The sequence below is a fragment of the Pan troglodytes genome, chromosome 17 (assembly GCF_028858775.2).
Source record: "Pan troglodytes isolate AG18354 chromosome 17, NHGRI_mPanTro3-v2.0_pri, whole genome shotgun sequence".
Classification (NCBI taxonomy): Eukaryota; Metazoa; Chordata; class Mammalia; order Primates; family Hominidae; genus Pan; species Pan troglodytes.
Genome location: NC_072415.2, coordinates 55,933,555 through 55,952,958, shown reverse-complemented (window position 1 = coordinate 55,952,958; position 19,404 = coordinate 55,933,555). Strand labels below are relative to the sequence as shown.

Below are 19,404 nucleotides of genomic sequence, written 5' to 3'. Positions count from 1 at the left end.
GAGACCCTGTCTTAAATAAAATAAAATAAAATAAAATAAAATAAAAAGAAAAGTGAGGGCAACGTTAATAAGTGTCCACTATGACATAATAATAACCAGCATCACACACACACACAAATCTTGCATATATCACAAAAATCTCAGTATGGTAATTCTGTGGAGAAAAAAAAAAAGCCCATCCAGGTAAGCATAGAAAGTGTTTTTTCATCATCTCCCTTTGACTCCAAATGAAGAAGCAGAGTTCCCAATAGCATGAACTAGATGTTGGCAGAGGAAAAAGCGAGTCCTCGTCCTATCCTGGTGTAAGACTTCTGATTTTGGACAATTCTCAGTAGGATTGGCAATGACTCTTCTAGGCCTCCTTGTGATTGTTGATATATTTTTTTTAATTTAAAGTTCCGGAATACATGTCCAGGACGTGCAGGTTTGTTACACAGGTAAATGTGTGCCATGGTGGTTTGCTGTAACTATCATCCCATCACCTAGGTATTAAGCTCCGCATGTATTATCTATTTATCTTGATGCTCTCCCTCCCCCGGTTATCAGGATTTTTAAACAGTTTGCTCTAATTCACTGACAGGATTCTTTTAGAATGAATCTTAAAAAGCTGGGAATCTTTAACCTGAGCGCAGATCGGATCACGTGGAACGGTGCTGGTGTTTGTTAAAAATTCAGATTGCCCCGAATTTTCGACTCAGAGGGTCTGAAGTGGGGCTAAGATCTGCAGATTAACGGGCTCCGTGGGAGGCTCCCTGCTGGTGGCCAGTCCCGGGGTTTAGCTGTTCACTGTTGCTACTCGTGCTTAAACCACGGTCTAACACTACCGACACTATTAATCGCCCTGGTCCTCAAGACAGCCGCGACCCCACACGGGTGAGGCCCTCATCCTCTAGCACCGGATGGGGCCTGGGAACTGCTGCTTAGCAGATTCAGCTACCCACGTGGTCACCCGGGGCAACCACAAGGTCGACTCAAAAGACCAAAATAAATGTATAACGAATGCCAGGACCAAAGCCGGAATATATCTAATCATTCATTTTGAGGTTTAAACTTAAAAATGTTACATAAAAAAATAAGTAACCTGCCAAAAAATGCAGAGTGGCGGCGGGGGCGGGGGGGGTGGTGGTGAACGCGAGGGGCAGTACTTCCGGGTCAGGTGGGCCGGCTGTCTTGACCTTCTTTGCGGCTCGGCCATTTTGTCCCAGTCAGTCCGGAGGCTGCGGCTGCAGAAGTACCGCCTGCGGAGTAACTGCAAAGATGCTGTCCGTGCGCGTTGCTGCGGCCGTGGTCCGCGCCCTTCCTCGGCGGGCCGGACTGGTGAGCACCGAGGGCCGGCATGATGCAGGCGGCCGGGTGGGGCTGCAGGGTGGTGGTGCGCCGGCTCGGGCCCTCTCTGCAGGAGGGCGAGGGGCTGTGGCGGATGCCGCCATCTTGCACCCGTGGCTGCTCCGGCTGGACAGAGCAGGCGACACAGGTGCCCTTTTGCTCGTCACCTGCGCAGAGGCAGAATGGTACAGGGCAGACAGTTAACTCGATGGTGTCCAGAGACAGGGCCTCAAGATTCCTGTCTTCGGCTGACAGCGGCCCTAGAAGGGGGGTCTTGGGTGAAGGTCAGGGCTTGGGCGCTAGCTCTCCGAGGCCTGTTTTGAATCGGTGAGGTTCCTCTCTTTCGATTCTTAGGGTCGCGTCCCGCTGAAGGTCAGAAAACTGCTGTCAGCTCTTGTTGAAGCTAGTCAGTGGAGTCTGACATTGTGTGAAGGTCAGCAGGCCCAACATTTCACCTCTGCCTGGAGCTCAGTTTAGAGGAAAGGAATAAATGAAGGTGGTTTTTGGAATACTTACGTAGGCTTTCTCTTAATGCTGAATACGAAACGACCGTGAAAACATCCTGCAGGTGCAAAGAACCATTTCATGTGGCCAGCACTGTGACAACAGTGAAGCTGGTTTCTAAATTGTCTCTCCGGCAGAGTGTGTGCTTTGTGGCACTTGGACGTGTTTAAAGAATTTGTCCTTGAGTTTTCCACCTGGTTTTGAGTAATTTTTAGTGATGGAGAATTCAAGTAAAAGAGAACAAGGTTGGAAAATGGCTGTAAGGATTAATACCCTTCGTTATTTGTTTCCCTTGAAATTAACATGATTTCAGTGTAAACGCATTGACACTGACACTTTTTTTTTGTTTTAAAAGTAATCTCAATTTGAAAGGTGAAATAAACATGTTGGCTGTTTTGCTGCCTTAACAACCGCTGGTAGCATCTTGGGTTTCTGTTAACAAAAAAGCATTTTTAACGGTTTTCATCTAGCTCCTATGGAAGGTAGAGGCTTCAGAATTGACAGTGACCAGTCGCAGTATTACAACTTGAAGGAAGGAGAAACTGAAGGAAGTTCCAGGTGGCTGCAGGATTTGTTGAGAGAGTAAAATAAGTCCACATGCCACAACTCTTGGTTTCTAATCTAACTCTAGCATTTATTCAGTTTTTGTTTGCTTGTTTTTTTTTTTTTGAGATGGTGTCTCGCTCAGTCGCCCAGGCTGGATTGCAATGGCGTGATCTCCGCCCACTGCAACCACCGCCTCCCAGGATCGAGTGATTCTCCCACCTCAGCCTCCCGAGTAGCTGGGATTACAGGCACCCGCCGTCATGCCCTGCTACTTTTTGTAGTTTTTCGTAGAGACGGGGTTTCACCATGTTGGCTAGGCTGGTCTTGAACTCCTGACGTCAGGTGATCCGCCCGCCTCGGCCTTCTGAAGTGCTGGGATTACAAGCAAGAGCCGTCGTGCCTGGCCGCTTGTTGTTGTTGTTGTTGTTTTTAAGTAAAATTGGAAATACTTTGAGTTTTGCCCCTTGTAGGAAGCTGTTTATCTTAGAATTCCTGCAATTCCATTAAAATACATCTAAAGTCAAAATAATAAAAATTGGGTACCTTTAAAGGGAAAGACACTTACATTTTGTTAACAGTTGCTTTTTTTTTTTTTTTTTGAGACGGAGTTTTGCTTTTGTCGCCCAGGCTGGAGTGCAGTGGCGCGATCTCGGCTCACCACAACCTCTGCCTCCCAGGTTCAAGCGATTCTCCTGCCTCAGCTTCCCGAGTAGCTGGGATTACAGGCATGTGCCACCACGCCCAGCTAATTTGGTATTTCTAGTAGAGACGGGGTTTCTCCATGTTGGTCAGGCTGGTCTCCAACTCCCGACCTTAGGTAATCCGCCCGCCTTGGCCTCCCAAAGTGCTGGGATTACAGGCATGAGCCACCGTGCCCTGCCAATAGTTGCTTTTTAAAATACTGACTGCCAGGCCGGGTGCAGTGGCTGACGTCTGTAATTCCAGCACTTTGGGAGGCCAAGGTGTGTGCATCACCTGAAGTCAGGAGTTCGAGATCAACCTGGCCAACATGGCGAAACCCTGTCTCTACTAAAAATAAAAAAATTAGCTGGGCATGGTGGTGGTCGCCTGTAGTCCCAGCTACTCAGGAGGCTGAGGCACGAGAATCGCTTGAACCTGGGAGGTGAAGGTTGCAATGAGCCAAGATCGTGCCCCTGCACTCCAGCTTGGGTGACAGAATGAGACTCCGTCTCAGAAGGAAAAAAAAAAAATGTGTGTGTATATATATATATATTTATTTACTGCCCAGTCTGGGCAATATGATGAAATCCTGTCTCTATAAAAAAAATAAGTACAAAAATTAGGCTGGCCAGGTGGCGCACTCCTGTGGTCCCACCTACTGGGGAGGCTGAGGTGGGAGGATCACCTGAGCCCAGGAAGTCGAGGCTGTAGTGAGCCGTGATTGAGCCACTGCACTCCGACCTGGGTGACAAGAGTGAGACCCTGTCCCAAAAAAGAAAAAAAAATAAGCCGGGTGCGGTGCTCACGCCTATAGTTCTAGCACTTTGGGAGGCCAAGGCGGGTGGATCACTTGAGGTCAGGAGTTCGAGACCAGCCTGGCCAGCATGGTGAAACCCCGTCTCTACTAAAAATATAAAAAATTAACCTGGTGGAGGTGGCGCACCCCTGTAGTCCCAGCTACTCGGGAGGCTGAGAATCGCTTGAGACTAGGAGGTGGAGGATGCAGTGAGCCGTCTCAAAAAAACGATAATAATAAAGTACAGACTGCATTTTAAAAATATGCAAGTGTTTACTGTGTACTAGGAGCTGTATAAAAGGTTTTCACATATATCAAAAGCTACTTTCCCATTTGACATTTTAAACAAAATGCTTTATATGTAATTAGCATTTTCACCAGTACTTTGATCACACTAAGCTGGCATTTGTTTAAGCTTGTAAGTTTTATAAAGGCTTTGTTAAAAATCAAATTTTTAAGAATACTTTTGCACTAGGTCTCCAGAAATGCTTTGGGTTCATCTTTCATTGCTGCAAGGAACTTCCATGCCTCTAACACTCATCTTCAGAAGACTGGTAAGTTATTATTTCTCAGTCTACGCCGCACTTACTAGATGAAGATATAAATTACATACATCGTATAACTGTGGTGAGTTGTTTTTCATTTGTTAGTTTTTTCTCTAGTTTGTATAGACTCTCAGGTTCTTAAACCATAATGTTACCATTTAGCCCTGTCATGGTTCTTTTGTTATAGTCAAATGAACTACTGTTACATATTTTTCTTTTGATATTAGTACGGCTTCTTTGTTCTGGTAATGGCCCTTGGGTAGAAACAGAAAGAACATACACTAGGTAATGGAATCTTTGTGACCTCTGGAAGACTTCCTTTTTCCTTTTCTAAAAGGCATTAGAAAAAATGTAAGTTCTTATTGATAGGTTTTCTTATTCTTTTTCTTTTTTTTTGAGACAGAATCTTGCTCTGTCGCCAGGCTGGAGTGCAGTGGCAAGATCTCGGCTCACTGCAACCTCTGCCTCCTGAGTTCAAGCAATTCTACTGCCTCAGTCTCCCGACTAGCTGGGATTACAGGCATGCACCACCATGCCTGGCTAATTTTTTGTATTTTAGTAGAGACAAGGTTTCACCATGTTGGCCAGGATGGTCTCGATCTCCTGACCTCGTGATATGCCTGCCTCGGCCTCCCAAAGTGCTGGGGTTAAAGGCGTGAGCCACTGCACCGGTCCACTGATAGGTTTTATTTTTTCAAAGGCAGTAGCTACTAGATATTTGGCAATCCGTGAACTTGCACATTACAGATGCAGTAGAGAAGTGGGGAGGCGAGCATAGGAAGACACTATAAGTTGGGGGATTTCTTTGGAGATGAGTATTTGGACTTTTAAAATAAAGGTTAAATATATATGTGTGTGAGAGTGTGTGTGTATATATATGTGTGTGTGTGTATGTGTACACACACCCCCACGTTCAGCATATATGTTTTTCTTTTTTCTTTTTTTTTGAGATGGAGTTTTGCTCTTGTTGCCCAGGCTGGAGTGCAGTGGCATGATCTGGGCTCACTGCAGCCTCTGCCTCACGGGTTCAAGTGATTCTCCTGCCTCAGCCTCCCGAGTAGCTGGGATTACAGGTGCCCACCACCACACCCAGCTAATTTTTGTATTTTTAGTAGAGACGAGGTTTCACCATGTTAGCCAGGCTGGTCTCGAACTCCTGACCTCAGGTGATCCGCCTGCCTTGGCCTCCCAAAGTGGTGGGATTACAGACATGAGGCACCATGCGTGGCCTCCTTTTTTTTGAGACTCTGTTGCCCAGGCTGGAGTGCAGTTGCGCCATCTCAGCTCACTGCAACCTCCACCTCCCAGGTTCAAGTGATTCTCCTGAGTCAGCTTCCCTAGTGGCTAGGATTACAGGCACGCACCACCACACCTGGCTAATTTTTGTATTTTTAGTAGAGATAGAGTTTCGCCATGTTGGCCTGGCTGATCTCAAAGCCCTGACCTCAGGGGATCCGTCTACCTTGGCCTCCCAAAGTGCTGGGATGTTTTTTTATTTTGTTTTGTTTTGTTTTGTTTTTTGAGACAGAGTTTCGCTCTGTTGCCCAAGCTGGGGTGCAGTAGCGTAGTCTTGGCTCACTGGACCCTCCACCTCCTGGGTTTGAGTGATTCTCTCCTGCCTCAGCCTCCCGAGTAGCTGGTATTACAAGCATGCACCACCACAGCTGGCTAATTTTTTTTTTTTTTTCCTTAGTAGAGACGGGATTTTGCTGTGTTGGCCAGGCTGGTCCAAACTCTTGGCCTCAAGTGGTCCGCCCGCCTCCCAAAGTGCTGGTATTACTGGCGTGAGCCACTGCACCCAACCCCTGTATGCTAAGATGAAGAATACCACCTATACTACCCTGTGTGCCTTGAAAGAGAAAGACACTTACACTTTGTTAACAGTTGATTTTTATTTTTTATTTTTTATTTTTTTGAGATAGAGTCTTGCTCTGTCTCCAGGCTGGAGTGCAGTGGGGCTATCTCAGCTCACTGCAACCTCCTTCTCCCAGGTTCAAGTGATTCTCGTGCCTCAGCCACCCAAGTAGCTGGGATTACAGGCATGCACCACCATGCCCCGCAAACTTTTGTGTTTTTAGTAGAGATGGGGGTTTCACCATATTGCCCAGGCTGGTCTCGAACTCCTGGCCTCAAGTGATCCACCCCCTTTGGCATCCCAAAGTGCTGGTTTTACAGGCATGATCTACTGTGCCTGGCCAACAGTTGGTTTTTAAAATATGTTTTTATGGAATTTAGCCAAAAATTCAGGTTTTAACATAGTTACAGATTTCTTAGAAATTAAAGGAGAACATTTATTTTAAGGGTTTTACTTAATTTGATTAGCTTCTTGTCTGGTTTACATTTGTTTTGTGTGGACTTTTTTTTCCTTAATCACTTGGTTTTATTTTCATAGCTTTTAAAAATAGAATCTCGTGTTACAGTGTAGAATATATGTATATAATTTTTTTGTGTGTGATAGTCTCACTTTGTCACCTATGCTGGAGTGCAGTGACACAATCTTGGCTTACTGTGACTTCCACCTCCCAGGTTCAAGCAGTTCTCCTGTCTCAGCCTCCTGAGTAGCTGGGACTACAGGCATGCCCGTGCCCAGCTAATTTTTTTTTTATTTTTAGTGGAGACGGGGTTTCACCATGTTGGCCAGGCTGGTCTCGAACTCCTTACCTCAAGTGATCTGCCTGCCTCAGCCTCCTAAAGTGCTAGCATTACCACTGTGGCTAGCGTGAGCCACCGTGCTGGGTCTGTAGAATATATTTGGATTATTATGATCACAAAACTAGTTTTTTGTTGTTGAGAAATGGGCTTTGAAAAGATTCGAGGACCAGATTTTTATTATTATTATTATTTTGAGATGGAGTTTTTGCCCTTGTTACCCAGGCTTGAGTGCAATGGTGTGATTTCAGCTCACCGCAACCTCCGCCTCCTGGGTTCAAGCGATTCTTCTGCCTCAGCCTCCGCCTCCTGAGTAGCTGGGATTACAGGCATGCGCCACCATGCCCAGCTAATTTTGTATTTTTAGTAGAGACGGGGTTCTCCATGTTGGTCAGGCTGGTCTCAAACTCCTGCCCTTAGGTGATCTGCCTGCCTCAGCCTCCCAAAGTGCTGGGATTACAGCTGTGAGCCACTGCGCCTGGCCCAGATTATTTTTTTAATTGAATTGAATTGTCTTCCATAGGGACTGCTGAGATGTCCTCTATTCTTGAAGAGCGTATTCTTGGAGCTGATACCTCTGTTGATCTTGAAGAAACTGGGCGTGTCTTAAGTATTGGTGATGGTATTGCCCGCGTACATGGGCTGAGGAATGTTCAAGCAGAAGAAATGGTAGAGTTTTCTTCAGGCTTAAAGGTAAATTATAAAATAAGATTTTGGTGTTTTAGGATCTAAGTCTTCTCAGTTATTCATTTAGCGATTCAAAGATTGTATCAGATTTTTAAAAAACTTTGTCTTAATTTGCCTCAGATTTTTTTCTTGTTATTATCATAGATTGTAAAGAGAATAAACTTAAGGATTTGAATTAGCCAGGTTTTTTTACTCTAGGGACTGATTTATACATAACTTGTAGCCACTGGCTCCAAAATATAAAATTGAATAAACTTTCACCCCAAATCCAAGAAGTTTAAGTTTGTTCTATCTTGCTGTTAAGATTATTTTATACAAAAGCAAAGCATTTGATAACTTCAACAAAATTTTTCTGGTGGAAATTGGAAGTCCGTGACTTTGTATTTCTAGTAAGTAGACATATTGTTCAAAGGCGAGTTTTGGTGTAGCTATCAGAAGCTCTCTAATGTAAGTCTACTTTGTATTGGGTTGAGCCTCATCTGTCAGGGTATGAGAAATAAGTTGTAGGAGTTAGGGAAAGCAGAGGATGACATCTGGATAAACTAGAGAGAGTGGAACTGTCTAGTAGGCATGCAGATATGGGAAAAGATAGTCTTGATACTCTTGGTAATGTCTACTACGGAAAAAGAGCCACTTGATGTGGAAGAATAATTACAGAGCCCAAAGTTATCATTAGCTGTAAGACATTGGCCAATTTAGCATCTTCAGTGTACAGTATTTATCTTTGAAAGGTGAGGTCGAAACAGATTAATTCTGAGTTCCCCTTTTAGCTTTTGAAATCCAAGTGTCTAGAACAGTACTGTCCAATAGTATTGGAAATACGTAGTATTCTGCAGTGATGAGAATACATCTGTGCTGTTTAATATGGTACCTACTATACTATCACTATTAATCATGTAAAATGTGGCTAGTGTGACAGGAACTGAATTTTTAATCTTTTAAATTTGACAAATTTAAATAGCCACACGTGGTTAGTGGATGCTGTATTGAACATCAGAGATGTAGGTTAAAGTTTTTGGATCTGTAATGATATTCCATGATACTCCAAGTACTTCTCCAGAGTTTTCATTATTGACCAGACTATTCCTGGAATAGCCTTTTTGCTTCAGACATGATTTAAAGATCTAAAATATAGTTTTAATGATGAGAGATGATTTGATGCTGTTATGTTATGAAAATTTGTATTTGATTGGTTACAGTTAGGTAGCTTTTAATTTCACTTTCTACTAACTCGAAGAGTACAGGTTTTGATTAATTTTTGAAACTGTTTATGGAGCTTCTCACACATAAATAAGATGATAATCAAATTTGTCTTAAGATTTCCATTTGGCCTTCATCACTTTATTTCATACTGATCACCCAGCCCAAGAATCATTGCCAAAGAAAATGCAGTGGAAAAAAGCTTATTAACCTGTCCAATTTCTTTGCTTCTGTAATAGTTATTTGAGGATATGATAGTGAGCGTATTAGGCTTATCAATGTGCTGTCCTAAGATTATTCAAAATAGCAATTTTAAAAGTCTTAATCAGAGAGGGTTGTTTGTTAGTTGGAAAAGTACTCAAGAATAAACCAGGTGAAAAGGACAATACTGCTCCCCCCACCCCCGAATATTTTCTTATGTAGTATTGGTGTATGGGGAGGAGTGCCCGTTCAGCTTCATTGATGTTCAATTGTGTCTTTTGTGCAGGGTATGTCCTTGAACTTGGAACCTGACAATGTTGGTGTTGTCGTGTTTGGAAATGATAAACTAATTAAGGAAGGAGATATAGTGAAGAGGACAGGAGCCATTGTGGACGTTCCAGTTGGTGAGGAGCTGTTGGGTCGTGTAGTTGATGCCCTTGGTAATGCTATTGATGGAAAGGTAGGTTTAATGTTCGTTAGATATAGTTGCAGCTTCTAACAAACATCAAAACTGATTATGCTTAGGGTTTTTCTTTTTATTTTTTTAACAGGGTCCAATTGGTTCCAAGACGCGTAGGCGAGTTGGTCTGAAAGCCCCCGGTATCATTCCTCGAATTTCAGTGCGGGAACCAATGCAGACTGGCATTAAGGCTGTGGATAGCTTGGTGCCAATTGGTCGTGGTCAGCGTGAGCTGATTATTGGTGACCGACAGACTGGGTAAAGACTCAAAAGCATATTAAAAGTTCTAACTAAAATTTGCTCAATGGAAGGATTATATTTTAGTCTTGGAATGGTAAATGGTAATGGGGACATTAGAATCTAATACGAGGATTAATAGTAAAATTTCAGCTGGGAAGTGAAGGGGGCCAGCCGCTCCACACCTGTGGGTATTTCTCATCAGGTGGGACGAGCTAGCTCAGTCGGTAGAGCATGGGACTCTTAATCCCAGGGTCGTGGGTTTGAGCCCCATGTTGGGCACCAGATGAAGGGGGCCAGCCCCTCCACACCTGTGAGTATTTCTCGTCAGGTGGGTTGAGAGACTGAGAAAATAAATAAGACACAGAGACAAAGTATAGAGAAAGAACAGTGGGCCCAGGGGAACGGCGCTCAGCATACGGAGGACCCATGCCGCCACTGGTCTCTGAGTTCCCTCAGTATTTATTGATCACTATCTCTACTATCTCGGTGTGGGGGATATGGCAGGACTGTAGGGTTAATGGTGGGGAGAGGGTCAGCAGGAAAACGTGAGCAAAGGTCTCTGTGTCATAAATAAGTTTAAGGAAAGGTGCTGTGCCTTGATGTGCATGTAGGCCAGATTTATGTTTGACTTTACACAAACATCTCAGTGCAGTAAAGAGCAGTATTGCTGCCAGCATATCTCACCTCCAGCCATAGGGTGGTTTTCTCCTATCTCAGTAAATAGAATGTACGATCGGGTTTTACACCAAGACATTCCATTCCCCGGGACAAGCAGGAGACAGATGCCTTCATCTTATCTCAACTGCAAAGAGGCTTTCCTCTTTCCCTAATCCTCCTCAGCACAGACCCTTTACGAGTATCGGGCTGGGGGATGGTCAGGTCTTTCCCTTCCCAGGAGGCCATATCTCAGGTTGTCTCAGTGGGGAGAAACCTTGCACAATACCCAGGCTTTATTGGGCAGAGGGCCCTGCAGCCTTCCACAGTGCATTGTGTCTCTGGGTACTCGAGACTGGAGAATGGCGATGACTTTTACGAAGTATACTGCCTGCAAACACATTTTTACCAAAGCACATCCTGCACAGCCCTAAATCCGTTAAACCTTAAGTCAACACAGCACATGTTTCTGCGAGCACAGGGTTGGGGCTATGGTTACAGACTAACAGCATCTCAAGGCAGAAGAATTTTTCTTAGTACAGAACAAAATGGAGTTTCTTATGTCTTCTTCTTTCTGCATAGACACAGTAACAGTCTGATCTCTCTTTCTTTCCCCCACAGAGAAGTCCTTTTAAGTTTAGGAAGATTTATATTTACTTTCTCTTTTTAAAGGAAAACCTCAATTGCTATTGACACAATCATTAACCAGAAACGTTTCAATGATGGATCTGATGAAAAGAAGAAGCTGTACTGTATTTATGTTGCTATTGGTCAAAAGAGATCCACTGTTGCCCAGTTGGTGAAGAGACTTACAGATGCAGGTATTAAAAGAAATTTAGTCCCATTGCTATTATCTTAAGTCCCGTTGCTGCTGATTGTAGAATAGCTTCTACTTAATGAAGGCATATTTTAATTACTTCCTAATGGGCTGAACTTTTTAATACAAATCAGTAGGTAAAATAATGTAAAACAGTAGTACATTTAAAGGTTTTGTTGGTTTCTTTAAAGTGGAAGCTGTTTGATTCTGATTAACTCTTTTTTTGTTGTTTGAGACGGAGTTTCACTCTTGTTGCCCAGGCTGGAGTGCAATGGCACGATCTCAGCTCACTGCAACCTCTGCCTCCTGGGTTCAAGCGATTCTCCTGTCTCAGCCTCCCGAGTAGCTGGGATTACAGGTGCATGCCACCACGTCCGGCTAATTTTTGTATTTTTAGTAGAGACGGAGTTTCCTCATATTGGTCAGGCTGGTCTCGAACTCCTGACCTCAGGTGATCACCCGCCTAGGGCCTCCCAAAGTGCTGGGATTACAGGCATGAGCCACTGTGCCTGGCCTGATTAACTCTTAATGGTAAATATTTTTAGCACTTGGGTAATTTTTATAGTAGCCTCCAATTTAAAACCACAATATTGATAAAATTGTAAAATGTATTTTCTCAGATGCCATGAAGTACACCATTGTGGTGTCGGCTACGGCCTCGGATGCTGCCCCACTTCAGTACCTGGCTCCTTACTCTGGCTGTTCCATGGGAGAGTATTTTAGAGACAATGGCAAACATGCTTTGATCATCTATGACGACTTATCCAAACAGGTCAAAGGAAATAAATTTTTAGAATCCATTTATTTGTACTGAAGTAAAAGTTCACATATGCAACTTCTATTTAATAGGTTAACTTCACAAACCTATTCTGTACCATAGGCTGTTGCTTACCGTCAGATGTCTCTGTTGCTCCGCCGACCCCCTGGTCGTGAGGCCTATCCTGGTGATGTGTTCTACCTACACTCCCGGTTGCTGGAGAGAGCAGCCAAAATGAATGATGCTTTTGGTGGTGGCTCCTTGACTGCTTTGCCAGTCATAGAAACACAGGCTGGTGATGTGTCTGCTTACATTCCAACAAATGTCATTTCCATCACTGACGGACAGGTATTATTTTAATGATTAAAATAAATGTTAAAAAAGATTTGGATAATTCTAAGGCATTGGTTGAGACTAATGGTATATTGACTGATTTGCTAAATGCATTTTACTTTTTATTATGGAAAATTTCAAATACATAGAAAAGTTAGGAGAATGGCATAGTGACACCCCATGTATCTGTCACCCAGTTATTTCATAGAGTAGCGTGTTTCGTTCTAGTTTCATTTTTAACCACTACTGTTCTCCCTTCTAGATAATTTTGAATCAAACAGAAATTATATCACTTCATTTGTATGTATTTCAGTATAAATATGTTGCCTATTATGTTTTTTTCTCATCTCATGCACATCTCCTAATTGCAGCAATAAAATATACAGGTCAGGTCGTGAAAGATTTGGGGTACTGATGCTTTGCATTGTTGGGTTTTGAGTTTCAGCTTTTTGGCATAATGACTTAAATTTGAAGATAGTTGATTTCTTACTTTAAGCTTGCTAGCGTGCGTATTTCCTTACATTATAGATCTTCTTGGAAACAGAATTGTTTTACAAAGGTATCCGCCCTGCAATTAACGTTGGTCTGTCTGTATCTCGTGTCGGATCCGCTGCCCAAACCAGGGCTATGAAGCAGGTAATTTTGCATCACTTTGGCAGTAAGGGGGCTATCATTAGATTAGCATCTTAAGGTATTAATATATTAACTATTTGTATAGTGCTCTGTGTCACTGAGTTACAGTACAGTAATTTCTGTATTTCAGGTGGCAGGTACCATGAAGCTGGAATTGGCTCAGTATCGTGAGGTTGCTGCTTTTGCCCAGTTCGGTTCTGACCTCGATGCTGCCACTCAACAACTTTTGAGTCGTGGCGTGCGTCTAACTGAGTTGCTGAAGCAAGGACAGTATTGTAAGTTGTTCTTTTCATCATTTGGTCAGGTTCCTATTGTGTATCAGGGTCTTCCCAGGCCTACAGAGCTGCATCACATATCACGGCCTGTACTACGTGTTGTTATCTGTTATCTTTCATCAAAGGCACTTTTACTTAAACTACATTTGTTTTTTGATTTTTGATTTTTTTTTTTTTTTGAGACGAAGTTTCATTCTTACTGCCTAGGCTGAAGTGCAATGGCGCAACCTTGGCTCATTGCAACCTCCACCTCCTGGATTCACGCGATTCTCCTGCCTCAGCCTCCTGAGTAGCTCGGATTACTCAGGCGTGTGAGCCACCACGCCCGGCTAATTTTTGTATTTTTAGTAGAGACAGGGTTTCACCATGTTGGCCAGGCTGGTCTCGAACTCCTGACCTCAGGTAATCCACCCTGCCTCAGCCTCCCAAAGTGCTGGGATTACAGGTGTGAGCCCCCATGCCCGGCCCTGTATTCTGTTTTTTAAAGAGAGACAGTGTCTTGCAGTGTCACCCAGGCTGGAGTGCAGTGGTGCCATCATAGCTCACTGCAGGCTTGAACTCCTGGGCTCAAGCAGTCCTGCAGCCTTAGCTTCCTGAGTAGCTAAGACTACGGGCATGCACTGCCATGCCTGGCTAATTTTTTTGTATTTTGTAGAGACAGGTTCTCACTATGTTGCCCAGGCTGGTCTTGAACTCCTGGCCTTATGCCATCTTCCCACCTCTCAAAGTGCTGGTATTATAGGCGTGAGCCACCATGCCCGGCCTCAAACTATCTTTCTTTTTTTTTCTTTCTTTTTTTTTTTTTAATACAGAGTCTCCTTCTGTCACCCAGGCTGGAGTATATTTTTAGTAGAAATGGTAAAACCTCTACCATTTTGGCCAGGCTGATCTCGAACCCCTGACCTTAAGTGGTCCACCCGCCTCAGAGTCCTAAAGTGCTGGGATTACAGGTGTGAGTTACCGTGCCCGGCCCAAACTACATTTCTTATTATCATTTGAGTGTAAATGATAGGGGCTTCACAACCAGGAAAACTTAAGTATATTTAATGTCTTCCTTTCAGGAATTAAGGCCTGTTAGAGTCCCCTCCCCCACTTGGCTATATGAATGTATAATTTGGCAGATTTAAAAGAAAGTTAATACGTTTTTATTTTGTCAAGTCATTTCAGCAAAATATTTATACTCAAAACAGTATTAACACTGTCAGATTATAAACAGTGCTTATGGACTATACTGAAAGATTATGCCTCAAGCCTTGAAAATATAAGAAATAACTGTTTTCTGTCGGGGGAGGGAGGAAGGATTATTAAGTGGAGTTCTAGGTCATTGATATTGTGAAGAATAGATAATTTACAGGGACATGTTAGGAATTGGAGAAAAAGTAAGTTTTCCTGACCTTGGTAACATGGCATTCATTTCTTTGAGCAACTCACTTGGCATTCTTCTTGTATCTTTTCAGCTCCCATGGCTATTGAAGAACAAGTGGCTGTTATCTATGCGGGTGTAAGGGGATATCTTGATAAACTGGAGCCCAGCAAGATTACAAAGTTTGAGAATGCTTTCTTGTCTCATGTCGTCAGCCAGCACCAAGCCTTGTTGGGCACTATCAGGTATGAATGCAATTGTTGGCATCTTTTTTTAAAGTTATGTTTAAGATATGAAGTTAAAATTATTTTCAAATCTGTAGTTAGGCTAGTCATTAAAACTTTTTCCAGGTCAGAACTTACGACCTGCTTTTATTTCCAAATAGGGCTGATGGAAAGATCTCAGAACAATCAGATGCAAAGCTGAAAGAGATTGTAACAAACTTCTTGGCTGGATTTGAAGCTTAAACTCCTGTGGATTCACATCAAATACCAGTTCAGTTTTGTCATTGTTCTAGTAAATTAGTTCCATTTGTAAAAGGGTTACTCTCATACTCCTTATGTACAGAAATCACATGAAAAATAAAGGTTCCATAATGCGTAGTTGTTTTCTGTCATTTGTGTTATTCTTTAAAACCAAGATCAAATTGAGAAATTGGTAAGCAAATGCTTCTTGATCTATTTTACTTGAATATTGGTACAGTCAACTGGGCTAGATAATTCAAGGCTGAGCTCTTTGTAATTTTTTTTTTTTTTTTTTTTTTGAGACTGATTCTCACTCTGTCACTGAGGCTGGAGTGCAGTGGCACCCTGTCGGCCCACTGCAACCTCCGTCTCCAGGTTCAAGCAATTCTCTTGCCTCAGCCTCCCACGTAGCTGGGATTACAGGTGCCCACCACCACGCCTGGCTAGTTTTTTAGTATTTTTAGTAGAGACGGGATTTCACCATGTTGGCCAGGCCGGTCACGAACTCCTGACCTCAGGTGATCCACCTGCCTTGGCCTACCTACCACAGTGCTGGGATTACAGGTGTGAGCCACCGCACCCGGCTGCTCTTTGTAAGTTTCTAGAGTACTTTGTGTTTAAGAGAAATTCCTAAACTGGATATATGTGGCAGGCTGACAATACTGAAGAGCATAGCTGGCTTCTCTGCCCAGAGGATGTACCTGCATAAAGAGGTACTGTAGGCAGGAAAATAATAGGACAGTTAAAATTCTCAGGGAAATGAAAAAATTGCTGGAACAAAAGCTGAGAAGATAGAATGCATAGGATTATGAAAACTTGTCAATATCTCTTTTGTTTGTTTTGTGACAGGGTCTCCATCTCTCTCACCCAGGCTGGAGTATAGTGGTGTGATTTAGCTCACTGCAGCTTCTGCCACCTGGGTTCAATTGATTCTTCCACCTCAGCCTCCTGAGTAGCTGGGGTTACAGGCACATACCACTACGCCCAGCCAATTTTTCTACTTTTTGTAGAGGGAGGGTCTTGCCATGTTGTCCAGGCTGATGATGAACTCCTTGGCTCAAGTGATCCTCCTGCCTTGGTCTCCCAAAGTGCTGGGATTACAGGTGTGAACTACCATGCCCGGCCATCTTTTAATATTTTCACAGCTACTTTATTTCCTCTGTTACTAGCTTTTCATAGCCTTTGCTCATTCTTACTGCATTAAATTTTTTTTACTGATTTATTTATTTTTTTGAGACAGAGTCTTGCTCTGTCACCTAGGCTGGAGAGCAGTGGCATAATCTCAGCTCACTGCACCTTTCACCTCCTGGGTTCAAGCGATTCTCCTGCCTTAGCCTCCCAATTAGCTGGGACCACAGGCCCATGCCACCACACCCGGCTAACATTTTGTATTTTTAGTAGAGACAAGGTTTCACCATGTTGGCCATGCTGCTCTTGAGCTCCTGACCTCGTGGTCTGCCTGCCTCAGCTTCCCAAAGTGCTGGGATTACAGGTGTGAGCCACCACGCCCAGCCTACTGATTTATTTATTTATTTACTTTTAATTTTTCATAGCCTTTGCTCATTCTTACTGTGTTACCTTTTTTTTTTTACTTATTTATTTATTTATTTGAGATGGAGTCTCTGTCGTCCAGGCTGGAGTGCAGTGACCTGATCTTGGCTCACTGCAACCTCTGCCTCCAGGTTCAAGCAATTATCCTGCCTCAGCCTCCCAAGAAGCTGGAACTACAGGCACCCACCACCATGCCCTGCTAATTTTTGTGTTTTTAGTAGAGGCGGGGTTTCACCATATTGGCCAGGCTGGTCTCGAACTCCTGACCTTGTGATCTGCCTGCCTTGGCCTCCCACAGTGCTGGGATTACAGGTGTGAGCCACCACACCTGGCCTTTTTTTTTTTTTTTTTTTTTTTTTTTGAGACGGAGTCTCACTGTCTCCCAGGCTGGAGTGCAGTGGTGCGATCTCGGCTCACTGCAAGCTCTGCCCCCTGGGTTTGCGCCGTTCTCCTGCCTCAGCCTCCCGAGTAGCTGGTACTACAGGTGCCTGCCATCACGCCCAGCTAATTTTTTTTTTTTTGTATTTTTAGTAGAGACGGGGTTTCACCATGTTCGCCAGGATGGTCTCGATCTCCTGACCTCGTGATCCACCTACCTCGGCCTCCCAAAGTGCTGGGATTACAGGCTTGAGCCACCGCACCCGGCCTCATTTTTTTTTTTTTTTTTTTTTTTTTTTGCTGATATATAAAGGCTTTTGTCTGTAAGGGTCATACATGGTCATGTTCTAAAATATTTTTCCTAGGGTTCCCCCTTGCCATTTTATTTTGTTGATGGGGATTTGCTGTACCGAAACTTCATTCTTATCCATCTCTCTGTTTCCAGTAAGTCAAAATATATTTACATATGTGGGCTCCAATATCTTTGGTAGGAAGAGGAGAGTTCTTAAAGTACTCATAAGTCCTTTTCAGTACTTAGAGGAACACTAAACTTGATAGCAGTTGGTCATTTCTGATCAACTCTTGCTTTCTAGCTACTTGAGAAATAACTTCTAGATCTAATTTTCCTTTTCTGAAATAAGGAAGTTACTTTTAGTTAGAAGGTTCTGCACATTTCGTTTTTTTTTTTTTTTTTTTTTTTTTTGAGAATTTTGCTCTTGTTGCCCAGGCTGGAGTGCAATGGCACGATCTCGGCTCACCACAACCACCGCCTCCTGGGGTCAAGCAATTCTCCTGCCTCAGGCTCCTGAGTAGCTGGGATTACAGGCATGCATCACCACGCCTGGCTAATTTTGTATTTTTAGTAGAGATGGGGTTTCTCCATGTTGGTCAGGCTGGTCTCAAACTCCTGACCTTAGGTGGTCCACCGGCCTCCCAAAGTGCTGGGATTACAGGGGTGAGCCACTGCGCCCGGCTTGTTGGAGCATTTTATACCTAGTGTCAGTGGTGATTACTACTTTGGAGAAAAATACTTTGGCTAATGGATTGGAATTAATTTATTACTGGGAGTATGTATTGTTTGTTTGTTGACTGGATCTCGTAGCCCACTCCTGGCACGTAAATGCTCAATAAACTTCTCAAATGAAGACAACCATGTTTGTCCATTATAAATCAAATTCCAAATGTTAACTACTGGTCTGGTCTGATGAGATTTTTTTTTTTTTTTTTTTTTTTTGAGACGGAGTTTTGTTTTTGTTGCCCAGGCTGGAGTGCAATGGCGCGATCTCGGCTCACTGCAACCTCCACCTCCTGGGTTCAAGTGATTCTCCTACCTCAGCCTCCTGAGTAGCCGTGATTATAGGTGTGCACCACCATGCCTGGCTAATTTTTGTATTTTTAGTAGAGACGGGGTTTCACCATGTTGGCCAGGCTGGTTTCGAACTCCTGACCTTAGATGATCCACGTGCCTCGACCTCCCAAAGTGCTGGGATTACAGGCGTGAGCCACTGTGCCTGGCCCACGCCAGGCACAGTGATATTTAAAAATGTGATTTTTAAATATCACATTTAAAAATATGTGATATTTTTAAAGAATATGATAGCCCAGGCGCAGTGGCTTACGCCTGTAATCTCAGCACTTTGGGACGATCACTTGAGCCCAGGAGTTTGAAACAGGCTGCAGTCAGCTATGATCACGCCACTGCACTCCAGCCTAGGTGACAGAGTGAGACCCTGACTCTTAAAAAAAGTTGTGCTAGAAGACTTCAAGATCTCCCCTAAAACTGTATAGTCCTTTCCCTGGTGTTTTTGCTGAGCTATAGAGTCCAGCCCTTTCTGTTACAGCAATGAACCATGAGATTCAAATACTGCTTTTTACTAAGTACTTACAGACTTAATGACATAGGAGACCTCATAGGCACCTGGCTGTTTTTAACCAGGCAGGCCTAAATACACTGCCCAAGTGGCCCTTCTGTGTGGCAACAAAATGGCTGTCATAAAATTGTGTCTGTGTGCATTTATCTTATCACTGGGGGTGGTGAACATTTGAGAAGGCTCTTGACCTTTGAAATGTGAAGTTTTATGGCTTTCAGACTTGTATTTTAAAAACTATTTAACTGTAAGGTCTTGTCTTTTTTGCTCTCCTGAAAGTCTCTTAGCGTCTCAGCTCTATAATCTATGACTGCAAGAATATTAAGATAAGCATATCTGAAGTAGTACTTAGTTCAGCTATTAATTGAGCATTACCTATGAGATGAACACTTAAAAAGGATTCAAAGATGAGTAAGACACAAAAGGACTCCATCAGTAACTTACCTAACCTAGGAGTAAGGAGGAGGAGGGAGAAC

The 19,404-nt window shown here is 43.4% G+C and overlaps 1 protein-coding gene and 1 non-coding gene across 2 annotated transcripts; both read left to right on the top strand.

Annotated features, from left to right (window-relative positions):
* Nucleotides 1-1,193: 1,193 nt before the first annotated feature.
* On the top strand, nt 1,194-15,269 carry ATP5F1A (ATP synthase F1 subunit alpha). The gene is made up of 12 exons (NM_001135736.1): nt 1,194-1,317; nt 4,329-4,407; nt 7,571-7,740; nt 9,422-9,595; nt 9,687-9,853; nt 11,162-11,310; nt 11,927-12,078; nt 12,187-12,411; nt 12,925-13,032; nt 13,160-13,304; nt 14,762-14,912; nt 15,053-15,269. Exons 1-12 carry the CDS (start codon nt 1,258-1,260, stop codon nt 15,132-15,134), a joined length of 1,662 nt encoding a protein of 553 aa, NP_001129208.1. The 5' UTR covers nt 1,194-1,257; the 3' UTR covers nt 15,135-15,269.
* TRNAK-CUU (transfer RNA lysine (anticodon CUU)) lies at nt 10,042-10,114 on the top strand. The gene has a single exon. It is a non-coding gene; the product is annotated as a tRNA-Lys (tRNA).
* Nucleotides 15,270-19,404: the final 4,135 nt, after the last annotated feature.

Bases quoted from the DNA above. Each gene is read 5' to 3' on its own strand.
- ATP5F1A (NM_001135736.1), top strand. From the start codon at position 1,258: ATGCTGTCCGTGCGCGTTGCTGCGGCCGTGGTCCGCGCCCTTCCTCGG. The intron at 12,079-12,186 runs GTCAAAGGAAAT...TCTGTACCATAG, and splicing joins ATGACGACTTATCCAAACAG to GCTGTTGCTTACCGTCAGAT. The intron at 13,305-14,761 runs GTAAGTTGTTCT...GTATCTTTTCAG, and splicing joins GCTGAAGCAAGGACAGTATT to CTCCCATGGCTATTGAAGAA.